This window comes from Lonchura striata, chromosome 3 (assembly GCF_046129695.1).
Source record: "Lonchura striata isolate bLonStr1 chromosome 3, bLonStr1.mat, whole genome shotgun sequence".
NCBI classification, from domain to species: domain Eukaryota; kingdom Metazoa; phylum Chordata; class Aves; order Passeriformes; family Estrildidae; genus Lonchura; species Lonchura striata.
Window position 1 is genome coordinate 89,865,639 of NC_134605.1, and position 17,795 is coordinate 89,883,433.

The following is a 17,795-nucleotide window of genomic DNA, read 5'->3' on the forward strand; positions in this document are numbered from 1 at the left end:
GGTTAATAAATTTAACAAAATATCTCTGATACCCCAGAAAATAAATGATCCAGAAACAAATTTTGCTTGAGAGGAGTTTGGAAAGTTGGCTGACATTAAAATGATCCATTACAATGAAAGTAAGGGAGCATATGTAACTTGCTGCTGCGGAGAGAGCCGTTGAAACCTCAACAGTATTACATTTGTAAAGCTCTAAGGTTTTGCTACCTAAAAGGAAAGCAGAAATGCCGGTGTGTGCACGAAGCCTCGTGTCAGCTGGACGCCCGAGCGAGCGCGACCTGGTTTATCTTGCAGCGGCTGCACGGCCCAGGGATGCCGAACAGGACACGCAGGCTTGGTCTGGGAACAGCCCTGTCCCTTCCCTTGTTCCTCTTTCGCTCCTGCTGCCTAAAGCCTTGCCAGGTCAGGCTGGGCCGGTGTCCCGGGGCAAGGGGCATGTGTGGCAGGAGGCTGGCTGTCCCCGTGCTCGGCCCTCCCGGCTGAACCCAGCGTTTCTCCCGCACGCACGTCCCGCGCCTGCAGCCTGCTGCGGCGCCGGCCGAGCCCGCAGCGAGCGCGCCCACCGCAGCCGCGGCTCCTCGGCCGGGAAGGCGAGGGGGGCAGGAGGAGCGAAGGGGCAGAGGGCGAGGAGGAGCAGGAGGCGAGGGGGACACAGCGAGGAGAGGCACGGGGCGCGCCCCGGGGCCGGCGGGCGTGAGGCGGCGGCCGCCGCAGCCGCGCGGGAGGGACGCGGCGGCGCTCGCGCGCCGCCAATCGCGGGCCCGCTGGCGCGCGGGCCGGGAGGCTGCGCCCACCCTGCGGCGGCGGCTGCCGGGCGAGCCATGGGCACGGTGCCGTCCGCGCTGAAGCACTGCCTCAGCTACCAGCACCTCCTCAAGGAGCAGCTGTGGATCGCGGAGCCGCCCGCGGCCGCGCACCCCGCGCAGGTACCGGCAGGCGCGGGTCCAGGGATGGGACGGGGCCGGCCCTACAGGGCGCGGCCGCCTCCAGGGGGAGGACGGGGCGCCGCCGCCCCCTCGCCGCCCCCTCGCCGCCCCCTCGCCGCCCCCTCGCCGCCCCCTCGCCGCCCCCTCGCCGCCCCCTCGCCGCCCCCTCGCCCCTCAGGCGCGTCCCCCGCGGCGCTGCCGCCCTGCCCGCCGGCGGCTCCCGAGTCTCTCCCGTCCCTCCCTTCTCCCGTGCTGCCCGGGACAGCGGGTGAGCACGGGAGGCCCATGCCCGCCGCCCCGCAGCGCTGCGGTGTGTCTGGTCAGTGTTTCAGCCCACGGCCCGTGTTAACACCGTGTTCCAGGCACTGCGAACACAGGTGGGTGGGTGGTGCTGGGGCAGCGGTGAGGCAGTGGCAAACCCACTCAGCAGCGGTCCTCGCCACGCGTGATCGTTCCCTGTGTGAAAATGATAAATGTCGGGGTGAGACGCGTTTGGGCGGGGCCGCAGCACTGCCCTTGCTGCAGGCAGCTTGTGTTGCTCCGGGCGCGTTTGCTGCCGGGGGCAGGCACTGCCGCCGTGGGGTGCGCAGGCAGAGCCGGGGCTGCTAGGGAGCGGTGAGGGAAGGTGGCTGCTCGCCCTCCTGTGGGTGAGCTGTGAGCGGGTGTGCACAGCGGCTGCAGGGAGTGTAGGTTAGTGCCAAATCCCACAGCGTAGACCATGACTGTCCTAAACATGGCTTCGTAGGGGAAGAAGTGAAGCGAAGTTACCAGCATATCCTTTCTGAACAGTCATTCAGTCCAACTCCAGCTCCAGTAATCAGTCAGTCCTTCAAAACTTTAAAAACATAAGCCAAGCCTAGAACAAAATCGTTTAAACTATACTTAAATACATTTTAAACTTTCTTTTTAAGAGCAGGTCTTGTTTGTTGCATCTTCTGTTTTCAGGTAGGTGGTGGGATCATCTTCCATTTTACTCCACTCTTTGGAAGTGAAATTTAATTACTATGTAGCAATATGACTTCAGAGATGGAGAGATGATAAAAAATGTTCTGAGTGGTATGAGAACTGGCAGTATTTAATTTTGCTTCAGATGATCTGAGCCTCGTATCTCAAAAGATGCATATATGGAATACCCAAAGCAACGTTGTGAGCATAGGGGTTTGTATAGGTAAGCCACATACAGCTTCCAGCTATCGTATTTCCCTGGGAATAATGTCTCTCTAATTTTGGGGAAAGAAATCAATTTTTTTAATGGATTTTTTTTAATAGCAAAGAAATAAAATATAGTAAAGAAATAAAACAATAAACAAAAAATAAAATGAACTTTTATGTATTAGACCTGAAGCAAAGCACTATAATTCTGTTCATGTGCCCTCACTACATTTTGGTGCATAATTCCTTTCAAAAGATCTGAACATCTTTTAGAAGTTTGCTTCAAAATACCTTGATATGCCTCTTGATTTTGTCAGTCTCTCTCCCCCTATCAGATGCATTTGCAAAGTCTTATGCAACAGAGTGGGTTTGCAGTCAAAAACAATCATTAACATATCAGAAAATAGTAGATTTAAAAAAAGGTTTTCTTTATTGTAATGGATCATTTTACTTAATTTTTGCAGTGCTCATCTTTCATTTTCATCACCATTTTTCTTCATCCAAGGATACAGAAGGATGTTTTCATCAGTGAACAGCAAACATGAGAATATACAGCAAGCATCTTCCCCATGCACCTTGATGTGGGTGTGAGCTGCATAGTAGACTAATTAAACCAGAGTTGATCATTGTTCACATTTACTTCTGCATTACCTTGCTGTGATTTTACATGAATCTGTTCAAATTTCTGTATTTCTCACGTGGATTCTTAAACAACCCACAAAGGTTTTCCTTATGTAGGAGTGCATTCCATACCAATCCCATTCAAGAAAAAAAAGTGTTTCTTGTTATGTGATCTAGAAACTATACTGGCTCAAGTAATGATTGTAAAAGGTTTGTTGGTATTTTATTTTTTTTTTTATGAACAGTGTATGCAAGATAGTTATAGCAGCACCACTATAATGATATTTATGAGAGTATACTAAGGAATAAAATAGGAAAGGGGGTTTAGGTACAAGAACAGTTTCCCAGAAATAATGCTTTCATGGCTGATAAAAACAAAGAGTTTATTGCTGAAATATTTTCAGGAGTTTCTCAGGAATTTTCTTTAACCACCAAGTAAAATGTAAATGTTGCTGCCAGAGCTCTTGTAAAGTCATAATATTTTGTATAAAGAGCCCAACTATATAATAATTTGGTTATATACAGTGCTGACTAATTTGTAATCCTGTCCAGGTTTAACCACTTGAAGCTCTACTGGAGGTGAAATAATGGGTTCTAAAGTGAATAGTGGGATGTCTTAGTCTTTGTTTTCCCTTATTTTTTTCTGTTTCACTTAGCCAACTATTTTTGTGGTGTTTTTTGAACAATATTTGACTTTAAAAGATAGATTTACTGGAGTAGTAAAGTTATTAAAAAGGAGATACGAAAAGTAATACGTAATTTGGCTAGGTGGCTAAATAGACAGTAGATAGAATTTTCTACTATCTATTTGTAGAAGTTACTAATACCTGTTTCAGTCTTATTTAGACTGTAATGCATCAAAAAATTACTGAACACCTGACTGGATGAGACATCACATTCCTGTGGCAGTGTGCTAATCTTTTTCCATATGCTTAATTTCTTAACTTTGCTTCAGAACGCTTCTGTAATGCTTTATACAAAGAATACAGTCCAGCTTCATTTTCTTAGCATTACCCCAATGGATATGGTTTTTATTAACAGGTCTGATTAACTTAATATTAAAGGTCTGGTTTATTTTTACTAAATAAGAGCTATAATACACAAGATTTTGTTAAAGACATGGATTTATATCAGAGCTGTAAAATGTTCTAGTATCTATGGAGAAAAGAGGTGGCTATAGATACTGCAGTATTGGGGAGATTTCTGCAGCGATCAAGGTCACTTCTGGTGGTGACTCAGGATTTGACCAGAGTGTGTAATGTATTTTGTGGTCTGCTTTGTGAAATGCTCAGGCTGAGCAGCAGGGAAGGTGTTTATCTGCTGCTGGTGTCCTCTGGTTAGCAGGAACCTTCTTGCTGAAGAAGAGATGGTATGAGAGCAATTGACATTGGTCTGGTCCTACAGATTTAATGTTACGTTTCTATGTAGGCTAGAACGTAATTTTGACGCACTAGGAATATGGTAAGGACACAGCTGGAAGAGCTGGATGGCTAAAGAAGTGTAAAAGACTGGGGTGAAATTCAAGAATACAGAATGATTGGTGCTTTGAGACTTTTAACCCAAACTAGAAACTTTGACCTTTGTGTTAGAAGAGACTGAAGAACTTTGGAATCTTCACAAATTATAGGATGACTATGAGCTGCCAATATATCTGTTTAAAAAAACCAAGTTAGGTCCTCTGATAGAGTAGATTGAGTATCTCCAATCAAACAGGGAGATGTTGATGCCACTGCAAAGAAACTGTATCTGTTCCATTTTGGTTAGTCATGTTCAAGAATTTGAATTCTGGCTGGGATAGGTTAGGTCTTGCACCACTGGAATTGGAACATTGTTTGGGAACATTGACTGGGAAAAGGGAGGTGAAATGTAAAATGACTTGGGTTTGTTTGATATCTAGTGTTAAGACCTGGAGGATGTGCAGGTAGGGTGGGAAGAAGAGGAATTAGCTGCTTAAAATAAAGGAAGATGTTGCTACCCACAAACACACACTTACACTACTCAGTCCATATGATAAATAATAAATTCTGAGTGAAGATGCTTTCTTGATTGATCAGAAATTTCTGAGATAAGAGCATGATCAAAATCAGACTTTCATACTATGCTAAATACCTGTAAAACAAATCCAGCATTTTTGCTTTTCATCAAAAGGGAAATATTACTGCTGTGTTAATGCACGCATATATAGCCCTTTTGGGATAGAAATGTCACAATGGTGCACATGCTTTAAAATTAAACAGTGCAGTAGAGATGAAGGATTTTTTTCTATTTTGTAATATGTTGATAGGGACATAAATATACAATGAATAATAAGAATTTTATTGCATACTATATTAATAATCAGACACATATTTTATTATCTGATCTTTTAATCAATTACTTCAGAGGAAAACTGCTAAATGCATGGTTTACATTTCAGAAAAATATTTCCAGGGACAGTTTTAAGGGTTGCCCTTCAAACTTAAGTTATTACAGTTAGAAGTAATCAGCTCATACCTTTTTTCCCCTAACTTTTAGAACTTAACTGGATTAGTTATTGCAAGGTATCGTATCAATGGTGAAGATTTTGAGTAATATTTGGGATGAAGTTCTAATATTGCAAAAGATGGAAAAGATACTGCAGGTGATAAGAAGGAATTATATTTACTCTTGGAATGTTGTTATAGCTGATATTATTTTTAGATAATTCCCTTGTTAAATGGAGATTTATTTTACAGTTTGGTGCAAATGAATGAAAGTTACTCCAATTGTGACATTACATTTGAATTTATTTGGATTAAATATTCTTATGAGAGTCATTCTCAGCAGCTCTTGCAACAAAAACACAGATTTATTACATGCAGAAACTGCTAAAAGGTGCACTGTTGAAAAAATTATACTGGGTAGATATTTCTTCTTTGTTTGAGTGGGGCTTTTTGTCCACAGATGTTAGCTGTTTTGTATGGGAATAAAGGTGTTAGTTTATGAGTTTCTTGGAAAAAGAAGTTTAAAGGCTTTGAATGGATGAGATGTGGACTGAAGCGCCAGAGGACATTGCCGGAACGTTAGGTGAAATCCATAGGGAAATAATTCAACAGCAGCATCTGGAAAGGAACTGTATGTGGCTTTAGGGCTTACTTTTAATGCAAGTAGTTAAGATGAGATTAAATATAGGTGTTAGTATGTGAGAAATGGAAGAACAAGGTAAGTGATGAAGGTATATCATGTGGAACACTGGGATTAGGGAAGAGATTTAACAGAATCCACAGCCGATCACAGCTGAATTTTTAAAACCCTGGAAACATAATTTGAATTGAACTATATGCTATCTTCATAGAAAGTAAAGCAGTGTACATTAATATTTTATTGGGGAAAAAGAAGACAGGGTATAGGCCAGTTCATTGGCTTTGGCGCATCACTTTTGCCAGAATGGAATGAATGAAGATGGTAGAAAATTAAGCTACTAAGTCAGTTGGCTGTTGGCTATACAGAGAGGAATCAACTGAGAGATTGAGAATTTTCTCTGGTCTCCCTGCCATTTTTTAATATTCATTACTTGATTCAATTTCCTAAGCACTCTTGTCTGGTGCCATGTGAGATGCCCTAAGGTAGCTGCGATGGCTTACAGGATTGGCAGGTATTGAACAGGATTTAAAGGAGACTCATGCCTTCTGGCTCAATGGCTAGAGGTCAGGTCAGATGCATCCCAAATGCACGAGGGTGCCTGTACTTAGCCATCTCACCTGTGCCTCTACTGTTTGCTGTGTTGTTGGATAAGCTTTTGGCCATTGCTGACAGTGGTGAGAAGTGGTTCATCTAGTTGGCTGTGTTTCATTGATGACGCCATTTAAGATGCCCTATAATATCCTCCTTTATCTCCAGCTTCCAAAAAGCCACAAGATGTGTGTCCTGCATCCTCTGTTGAGAAAACCTTAAGACATTTTATGTGAATATATACGTTGACTGCACAGGGATACCTAGGACACCTGTAGACATAACTGTGTAGATACTTAAGGATTTTCAAAGTCCAGATCAGTCCTATCATTAAGAACATTACAGGACATTTTGAGCTTAATGAGTGGTCTGGCTGCATTGCCATTTAGTCCATAACTAGTGTTATCTATTGTCAGTCATTGGAAAAATCCCTCAGTTAAGTTTATGTGTCACAGTAAAATGAAAGTACAGCTAATATTAGTACTATTAGATATTTTTTTCCTTTTTTTTTTTGTCCTGACTTAATAGTGGTCTTATTACTAATTTTACAACTACATAAATTTCTTTCTCATCAGTTGAGCACTTTATTATTCAGAATATGGAGGCTTAAAAAAAAGCCAGACAAACTTCCTAAATGTGCAAAGTCTAGAAATGAAAGCAATAAAATTTGGAAAATATCATGATTCATTTTGCCATGACAGCCCTTAATCTTCTCAAACAGTCTGAAGTGATATATTCCCAACTTGATTTTGTCCTATTCATAGTTCCTCCAGTACCAGTATATTTTCTTCTACTTGGTCCACTTCAATGTTTTCAGGATTCCATGATACATTTTTAAAATTTCATACAATAAATTTTTTAATGCCTTTAATTATTTTCAACTAAATAGGAAGAAAATTATATTCTTTAAATATGCTACATTTGACGAATTTCATAGTGAAAATGGAAGATTTTTAAAACATCATTAATGGCGTCATGTTAAAGTTATAATTTCCTTACCATTATTGGGAAATGATTATGGTAACACTTTACAGATGTTATTTTCCTAAAGAACTTTATAAATCTCAAATTCTTCTGAAGGATGACTTTGCAACAGTGGTGAAATAAATAGCCTTTAAAATACTGTCATTTTAATCAGTATCTTTTGGAAACAGAGCTATGGAAAACAGTACTGGGCCACCTGTACTTAAATTCATTATTTAGTTTATCTTTTAGGCCCAGCCTTTGGACACAGAAGATGATGTTGATTGCAATAGTAATGGAGAATAGTTGATTTACTTTCAGCTTTTAATTTTAATTCTTAAAGCTCTGTGCATAACTCACTTTTATTGACAATGAGTTCTTTAGAGAGACTTACCTGATAGGGTGGATGGGCAGTATATTCATTCCCCCCCCCCCCCCCCCCCCCCCCGCCACCAATATCCCAAAGTATTTTAAAGAGCAAATTACTTGCACATGTTGGATTTGTAATGATGATCATGCCTCTGCTTTTTCAATGTGTGTGGAAAAACACCACTCTTTCTGTCTTCTAGAATTCTGTCTTTAGTCTTGCCTGTAAAACACCGTACACACCATAATACTATTACCATAAATAATAGTAAAGGAAAGTGTGGGAGGTTTTGGCTCCAGTGTCATCAGTATGCTGTTGATCTCCATTCTCTGTATCCTTTTCATCCAGCCCAGATGGCAGAGTATAATTGCTTTTCCAGGCTTTGACCAAGATAGGGATATGGATGAAAGTGAGTTGGCTGTAAATCAGCTTGGTTAATGGAGAAATGCTGCTTGTTAGCCAAGGGAAGCATTTAGGGAAATAGAAAAAGGTAATGTATACACCATGTCCTGAAAATACATTTTTAATTTTTGCTGGCTGTGTTGATCTCCTGTTAATAATAGAGGTCTCCAGTACCATTTATTATTGATTTCATTGTAACACATGTATAACTGTGGTTGCCTATGCCTCTGCTACCAGCTAACACTACTAATAGATTCCTTGATCATTATTTTTCAAATTATCAAAAATTGTCTATGACTACAGCACACTTGTGTGCTTTTTTAGGTTGCATGAACTGTAGGCTGTACTTTGAGTAGTCAGATCTCTGCTATTCCATGTACTCTAAATTTGTTGAATACAGCAACAAATGATTTTTAGAAGGTGTCAAGTTGTCAGTGATAATTCAGAAAGCAGTCTCATCCAGGAGACTGTTATTTGGCAAATGTGGTCTGTCGTTTTTTTTGTCAGGTTATGAATTTTTGTAAAATATAGACATGAATATTATAGAAGGTATTTTTTTTGTTTTCAAAGGTAGTGAACAATCTTTGGGCTTGATTTTATCTTTCTGTTTGTCCTGTAATGCTGCTGTTTTGTTTTTTTTTAAGAGCATCCAACATCAGAGCAGAGAATTGGACATGCCTGTTAGACACTCAGATCTCAGATCCTGAGATTTCCTTCTTTGAAGGGATGTCTGAACAGCAGTTTTGTTAGCCTGCCATATACCTGTGGAATTTTCTGACCCACTGGAGGTTGCATTAGGTAAATTTTAAGCCATGACCACGGGAAAATCTGTGTGACTCTATCCTGACATGTAGTAAGTTATCCTTGGCTGCATAGTTGGAATGCAGCATGGACTCTCATGATTTTGATGATCAATTTAAAATGTGTAATGTATATAATTCAATGTATATAATCTCTTCCCTTTGCTTACTAAAGGGAAAAACTTCTGGGGGTCTGTAACTATCTTCACATCAAAATTGCTTCATAGATATTTTCCAGTATGCTTTTACTGTCTATTTTTCTATTGAGTTATGAAAATAACAATGAAATGTCTAAATTAATATTAAATCTTAAATGTTGATCATTATATGCTTATATTTCTCCTTATTTATTTATATTATTCAAATTACTACTAGTAATTGTATTTTATGTAAAACTTGCATATGTTTCTTTGTGAATGTTTATATGAATAGATTTTACTCATGACTGTTATATGAAGTGGGAAATAGTGCTTTATTGATTTTCTGTCCATCATGGCCTTTACTGTGTCCCTGAGATAACACCACCAGTTAGGTTGTGTGCTATCATTTCACCATATCTATGCTTTGTACAGCTTCGGGGGTTAAAGCAGTGTATGAAAAGTTACAAAGCAAGGACTTAATCAGGACTAAAGCTAAAGAATATGGGCTAACAATTCATGGCTTTATATACTGCTGCTCAGAAAAACATTTGCCTGGTGTCGTAGTTCAGTGTAGCTCGTCAGTTTGGAAAGAAACACTGTTAAATTTTGTGTAATGGAGAGATCAAGAAGAAAATCTAGTTTATGAAGAAACTGAGAAAGCCATAAAGAAATACAGAATACTGTTGCAAGATCAGTATGGTAACACATGTCATTTGTTTGACTAAAAGTACTAGTTTCAGAATGCATTCCTAACCCACAACATGGTTAAAAACCAGTGAAGGATCTTTAAGCTTGTTTACTACTTCTTAACTCTGTACTTCCTCATGGAAGGGGAAAATTAGTAATAACCTAAGAAGGAACATGAGTTTAGACTGCAATGTGATCTGAAAACTACAACAGAAAACAACCTTCACTCTCTCATACATTTAAAAATGTATCATTATTACATTTTTATTCTATTTTATTGTGTTATATTTTTATGCTTTTAAAATAAAAGTGAAAGTAGGCACCTCCAAACAGTATTCAAATGTATGACTACACTCCAAATTAAACAAAACAGACAGTTCCAGGCTTTCAGTTTATGTGTGTTCATAGTTCAAGCTGAGTTCATTTCAATTGGTTATATGAGGTAAATTGTGTACTAGAGGCAGCTGCAGGTTCTGGTTTCCCATCCATTAAGTGCATTCACTGTAAGCAAAGAGTAAACTACAAGTTACAGAAAATAATCAGCAGGTGTTTCACCCAAAGTATGTGGGAGTTGAGCTCTTCTGATCTAATATAAAGGAAAATTGTCTGGGAAGTGAGGAATTCCTCCTGTTCCCTCTCAGACTCTTGCAGACAGAGATTATATTGATTTATGAACTCTGTAGCTCTATAAAATGTGCTATTATGTGTTTGTCTGAACGAAATTTTCTTGCTTTTAGAAAGGAGTTCCGTACTTGTTTTGCTACATCTCATTGCATTTTGCTAAGACCAGGGAGGTACTGTGCTGTGAAATTGGTTTGCAAACTTAGTACCTCTGTGACAATTGTCTATGTAGCACATGTGTATATTATGCTTAAATTTCCTCTTTTATAAACATGATTCTGTATGTGTATCAGACAGAACTCTTTTACTACTAGTTGAATTTTGGTGTATTTTTTCTTGTCAAACCCTTGTTTGTTGCTTGAATAAAACAATATTCTTTGGGATTACTGTCATAGCATCTGATAGCTGTAGCCTCTAGTGGGTAAGGAGATAAATCAGAGAGAGTTAACATACAAAACACTGATGTTCAGATGTATTTTATGAGTGCTGCTACTGTAATCTGGAAAGTGTGATATTTCTGGCCTTGATCAACAAAGCTTATCCTTAGGGTGCTAAGCATTAACAACTACTACACTTTTTGTTTTAGGTAGGAGGGGCAAAGAAAGGAAGAAATAGGCTGCATTCTAATCCCAGCCTGTGTGACTTGGGTTAAAGAAATACTCGAGGAGTATATCTGTGGATTGGATATCAAGGAACAAGGTTCAGCTATTGCGATGAACTTGAGAATAAGAAATTTCTCTGTCAGGGATAGGGAGGGCCAGCTGCTCCCTAAGGGAGGGACCTGAAGCTAGTAATAGGCAGATCACCAGGCAGTCCCACAAGAGCCAAGTGGGGTGAGAAGGGTAGCCTTAGAGGTGGTATCCTAGAGGGTAGACCTAGAAGTGATTCAAGCACGAGTCCAGGTCATTGGGTGAGTTTGTGGTGTTAGGGGAAGTCCCAAGTTACAGCTGGGAGTATAGGTCAGTGAATCATGGTCAGGCTTTTTGTCCAGTGGTGGTAAACAGAGTCGGCCGTGCAACCCTGTGACCATCAGGCAGGTCCAAAGTGATGAGAGGGACCCAAGGTGTGGGTCTGTGGGTCTAGGTCTGAATTGATGTGAATAGTCTGTTTACAGAGTAGTCATGGGAAAACAAGGAGGCAAGAATTAAGTTGGTCTGATTTGCTTCTAAGCTGTAGTTTGGGCAGAAGAATAGAGATCATGCCAATTGCTCCAAAGAGATGCTCTGAAATGACTTCATTGTCATTGACTTCATTGTGCTCTTCATTGGACTGACACTAGCTGAGGTTTCTTAACTTTGATCTGATTACCTTGTCTGCTGTGGCTTTGAAAGAGCTATTGTAAAGGATTTTAAAAGGAACAGTGATATATAGATGGTATTTTACTTTTTGAAATTTGTAACTATGTCCATGAGTAGTGTCATTGAGTGTGATTTGAATGTTGTTCTTTTGTGTAAGAATAGTATTCTTAATGCAGCAACAAGCTTTTTTCAGTCTTTTGGGCATTCCTTAGTAATGTCATTTGTTACCTTTTGGTTTGCCAGATCATCAGAATACTTGACAGAATTCTTTTTTTCCAAATGTTAATTTCTATTTTCTAAATGAAAGTAGAAGTTTTTTTCTTTATTCATTAGTTAATATTATTTGTACTTTACCACCTTTGCTTTTACCATTAAAATTCTCTTTGTAGACAAGATTAGATCAAACAACTGGCCACTCCAGCAACAAAAGCATATTTCAGTTTGATTCTTTTTTGTTTAAAATCATATTTATTATGTTTTCATATGAATTACTTTTTTTGTAAACAACCCTGCAACAATAAGTAGTATTCTATCATATTATATTGGAATTTAATAGTTAATTCATATGACAGTAGAAATATTAGAATCTATTATTTTACCATAGAAATCCCTACAGTGAATTATCTCCCAGTTCAAACAATCTCCTGATATATGTAAATCACTACTTTTTCAGCTCAAACAAACCTTCTGACCTTGACAATTTTTTGGCTTATTCCCGGTGAGTTAACTCTGCACTTAACTAATTTTATTCTGTAATGATTTACTTGAGTTTTATATTTTGCCCTCCAATGGACAATCTACAGTTCATTGAATTATTTTTTTAATCAGGAAGTCCCAATATTTCTACTCATTAGGTGCCAGGCTACTGTTTTATCTATGACATCCTAGTTTATAGCCCAGGATCAGTTTTGCCATTTCATTTTCTTAGTCAGTCAGAATCAGAAACAATATGGAGAGTCCTAAGTGTTATCTTGCACATTGCTTTTATTGAAATGCATCTGGTATTTCAGTAGAATTTTGTACTCTGTTGTAACTGCTTTGTTTGCGGTATGTCTGTGTTAACATTCAGGTCATGAATATGGAGTGATGTAATAAGAAAACTTAATGTGATGGAAGATTCTCAGGGGTTGAGGGTTTTTGCTAGTGATGGTCCATTCGTGGCTGCTCTTCTCCCAGTGGTCATATCAGCAGCATACAGCAGAAGTTTTAGAATGAATACTCAGTTTATCTATACTGAGGGATATTCCTCAGGTGCATCACACTGTTTTTTGAATCTTCTCCATTTCTTTCTCTAGTTAAGCTGGGAGTTAATATGTTTCATATCTGCCTTCTAGTAGTGTGAACTATGTGAACAAGGATTTTAATTTCTTCCTGTTAATTTCCTTTGTGGTTTGTAAAGTTTAGAGACATCTATGTGTTCAGAAGATTGGATCAGTTTTCATTGTTCTCCTACCAGCAATCATATTATTAATCTGAGAGCCTTCTCCTGGTTTTTGGGCATTTTTCCATGTACAGGTATACATTATGGAGTTATGATGCCACCTCCCTGCTGATTTTTGTTGAAAACTGCTTTCCTGAGTAATTCTTTGTACAAGATGGACCTACCTTTGCTCAGTTGTCCTCTGTGCCAGAACACCACCTTGTGGAAAAGGAAAGCAGAGCTTTATCTTGCTTGGTTAGAAGGATTGAAAAGACATGAACCTCCAGATCCTTCTCTCTTACTTTTGTGTTTTTCAGTTACCTTTGAGAAGCTCTGGATACGGTTTGCCATTGTTGTTTCTGCCCTTATGAATGCCTTTCATGGAATAAAAATCAGAAGGCTGAAAGAACCTCAGCACCTTAAGGAGAAGTAGTGACAGAGCTTAAAAAGCACATTTATTTAATTTGTTTACATTTATTGTTACAGTAGGAAGATTCTATTGCTTTTATTAAAAGTTACTAGGGTTTTCTATAATAAACCTACATTTGCAGCAATTTATTGTTGATAGAAAATGTTTCTGTACAAAAATTTGGTACTCAATGTCTCAAGCTAAATGGTTTGTTTTTCCTTTTTCTATTTCTTTTAAAAACACTCTTTGGCTGCATTCTGTTTCGAGGGAGGCAATTTTTTTTTTGTGTGGTTTTATATGCTTTTTGTGCTCCCTTGGCAAGGTTTTATACATGGAAAAACAAATTTTCCAGGCTCTTAGTCTTTTATGTCAGCTATTTCCGTTTTGATATTTAAAACACGAGACTTTCGTGGTCATTACTTTTTAACAGAAATCCTGTATTATTCAATAAGAAGTCACCCCTAAGTATTTGCCATTAATACTTTTCATATATTGTTACATAAAAATAGTTCATATAGTTCAATTTAGTAAATATGTTTTCTTAAACAAAATTGTGTACCTGACATGTTTAGTGGTACTAAAATTGGTACTTGTGTATTTCTGCAAAGTTTACCATTTCTCATTCATTTAAAATATGGAAACTGGTTTGCATTTTTCTATTTATTTCTATTTTCTAATTATTATCTGTAGGAGATATAATGCCATAGTTAAAGATGTTGAAATTCTCTAAGTTGGTCTTGTTGGATCAGAAAATCATTCCTTTTACACAAAGGTGTGGTGTACATTTGAAATGCTCCAGTTAGAGTTTGGGGAAATGAGTCCTTCAATTCTTGAAGCCCAAGTCCTGGTTGAGGTCTGATGCCATCCAGGTAGTAAACAGAGAAGTGTTTAAACTCTGCCTAAGTTCTTACAGACTTCAGTGTGTCTGTGCACTTGAAGCTTCACTACTGAGTGCAGATGCCATTGAGCCTGGCACAGAATATGACTCGTGGCTCCAGTGATTTCTTCAGATGTTATATAAGTAATGTCCAGATATCCTGCAAGTGTGGTGCTGCGATCAGAAAACCTCCTAGAAAGCGGAATCTTTTTTTTCTTCCCAGCAGCTTTGTCAAGTACATATTTCTTTCTTTCTTGGAAGAATGTCCCAATAGCTAGTTACTGAGTATTCATTCACAGGACAGATGAGATTCCTTTACTCCTTAGATTCAGCTTGAGCCACAGCATAGAAAAATGCTAGAGTCATTTTAGCAGAAGATGGTACACATACTCTTATAGTCTCCAATTTGTTTCTGTGTTCTATCCAGCAGAAATGGACTGTAAAATGTATAAATAGTATACAGGGACCTGAACCTAAGTATTCTGCCTGTCTTTGACTTGCTTGTTATCTGCGCTTTAGTAACGCAGCATAGGAGAAACTGTTAGTTATGCTAGGGAGACGGATGATCAGAACAGAATGTGCGAGATGAATAAGAAACTGGCTGAGGAGGAAATAGGAGATAATGTTGAAGGCAGATTTATTAGACTGGAAAGACATTGCTGGTGGAGTTCCTTTTTTTTTAGAACATCTTTCTTCTATAGCACTAATCTAATTTTTTTTGAGATAATAAATGTTTGTACTAAAATAAGGTAATGATATTAGTCCAAAAGTTTTCACTGATAATAGAAGGACAGGAGACATTTTCAGTACAACATTGGATGCCATACAGGAGAAACTGAATGACATTGAAGATAGGACCGATCAATGCACCAGAAATAAAATTAGATGAAATACAATGCAAAGCAAGACTCCTCTGGACTCAGAGCCAAGAAGATTACTCTAAGCTGTTAGTTCATCACCTTGAAGAGTGTACAGATTTGTTTATAGTACTGCCTTGAGTTTTCAGTATGTGGGGGTCATTTCCTATGTAGTTCTCAATGTTGTTCTCACGCTATGAACAGTGAATTCAGGTTGAGTCTGACTAGTGAACAGGAAGGCTATAGAGAAAATCAGGGGCATCAGGGGCTGCGAGGCTTGGACTATGGTTCAGAGAGATTGTATATCTGTAATATCACAGACAGAAAATAAAAACCAATACTTGAATGCCTTTCTGCAATATCCCCCACAAACTGTTGACCCCTATGAACTCCAAGGGCTGTGGACATCACCTGATGTGGCTGTGTGAACTGTTCTGAAAAGACAAGTACAGCTATTGGTTTCGACAAAATTTTGCCACAGTAGGCACTAAATAGGATTTACAAGATTTGGCCTAGAAAATAAACGCTTTTGCTCTCAAAGTCTTATAGACATTTTTCATGCTCTAAATTATGCTTTAGTTCACATAATCTATTTTAGCCCTCTTTTTATTTTCCAGTCACAGCTTCACTCATAGCACAGCTGTGGCATTTGTCTTGCAACAAGAAGGATCTGATAATCATGAAATAACCCAGATTTATGCCTGTAGTGCTGAAGCAGTGCCATATTTGTGAGAATAACTTAAGAGGAACAATATGCAGCAGATGTGAAGGTTTTACCTTCACATTTAAGTAGGTTTATACTGTCAGTGAGTGTGGGCTTAGCAGGGCCTGACAGAGTTTCAACTTACCAGATGTTCCATGTGATCAAATAGATACTATACAGCTGTTTCCTATTCTTTTTACTGGGCTCAGATAAATATACAGTAAATGGTCTGAAATATATTTATTGTATTTTGGCAAGTCCTGCAGAGAACTGCCCACAGGCACCAAGAATGCAGGGAGAAGCCAAGGGTGATCATAGGCATGATCATTTTCCATTACTGAGGAGAAATTAGCAGCTGTTTGGTTTAAACAACTCCGGTGATACTGGTCAGGGAGGAATAAAATATAGGGTTTTCCTTTGGTTGTGGATGTTGTGGGATTAGTGGCTGTATTTATGGAGTGTCTTCAGTCTAGGGGAGCTGTTACTCCCTCAGGCAGGAGCTGTGCCCCGGTGCTGACAGTGTCACCCTTGCAGTGGTGGTGAACTCGCAGGAGAGTTGATGGGGTATGGAGCAGCTGTCCTGCAGGTAGCTTGTGCTAATCCCAGTTTGGGCTTTAAACACTGGAATGGAGAACTGGTTTGGCTTCTGTCCTCAGTGCAATACAGAATACAGGGTATTTCCAGAGCTCTTGGCAAAGCTGCCTGTGTCTATCCTGTCCACTCCTGAGCATGGACAGCGTGCCCCAAATTAGCCATGGGGTGTGTTTTTAAGGGCACACAGCTTTTTGGGGTTCAATCCAGCCAACTGTTCTGAACAGTTTCAGGATTTACGGGCCCAGTTTATAATAACTGCCACACATCGCAACTTGATTCAATCACAGAGCAGCTAAATAATAAAAAAAGAAGTTTCATTTCCTTTCACCTGCTTTCCTGTTCTCATTTCTCCTTCCTCCCCCTCTAGTTCCCCATGCTCTCCTTAGCCCTTTGACCTTACTGCTGCCTTCCTTCCCTCCTGTCCTTGTCAGCTTCCTGCCTTTCCATAGCTGCTCTTACACTTGAAAAATTCTCCTTATCTTCTGGAGGCTTTCCTTGTTTACCTTTAAATCCTTTTTTAAAACCTTCATCTTCAGTCAGAGAAATAATTTTCAGTTTTCATTAATAATCTCTTTAGCATTTCTTGACTGCTATGTTCTTTTCAGATTTATAGCCAGGTCTTGCAAACATTTACAGAGAAGTACCTGTTAAGTTAAATTGAGAACATTCAGTTATAAGTTTGGAGGACTGGATTGTTCATTGGAAAGATTTTTGAAATGGAAATATTTCTCACTATAAAACTCAGTGTCCATTTATGGTTCTATATACATTTTTAATAAACCTTTGTGACCTCAAAGGAACAGTGGAACATTCACTAACTTATGTTTTTAATTTTTATTCCTTAGGTCAAGGTGTGGAACATGTTCTCACAGATTTTTGAATGTGCTGAGCAAAGTCAATGTTGACAATATGCCTTTATACCCAGAATCATATGAAAGGACAAGTACAAACTGTACCGTTTGATCTTGGTGGCCTTAATTGTTTTATTTTTCAGTATTGATTTTTATTTCAGGAACCTCAAGCATCTGGACTGCCTGAATACATAAAGATTGTAGAAGTTGGGCCAAGGGATGGATTACAAAATGAGAAGGTAACTTTTCTCTTTTTTTGTGTGTGTGTGTGCTTTGACGTGCATATTAGTGTTATTTTCATTGTGTAGAACATGTACATCCTTATAATTATGTTTCTTTCATTTTGTACTATAAAATAAATCTATTTTCATATTGATAACTTACCTTTATATTAGAATAAAAGTGTATTCCTATTTA

General features: G+C 39.0%; 1 protein-coding gene across 2 annotated transcripts in view; it reads left to right on the forward strand.

Annotated features, from left to right (window-relative positions):
- The first annotated feature begins 789 nt into the window (after window positions 1-789).
- The window catches only part of HMGCLL1 (3-hydroxy-3-methylglutaryl-CoA lyase like 1), a 73,125-nt gene continuing 56,119 nt past the window's right edge, over window positions 790-17,795 (forward strand). Inside the window, exons 1-2 of one of the 2 annotated variants that reach the window (XM_021551240.3) lie at window positions 790-926; window positions 17,540-17,617. In XM_021551240.3, the coding sequence (XP_021406915.1) occupies window positions 822-926; window positions 17,540-17,617 (183 nt within the window). In that variant the 5' untranslated portion in view covers window positions 790-821. Of the gene's footprint in view, window positions 927-1,226; window positions 1,304-17,539; window positions 17,618-17,795 lie in introns of those variants that run through there. The other variant, XM_021551241.3, reaches the window with a different exon arrangement.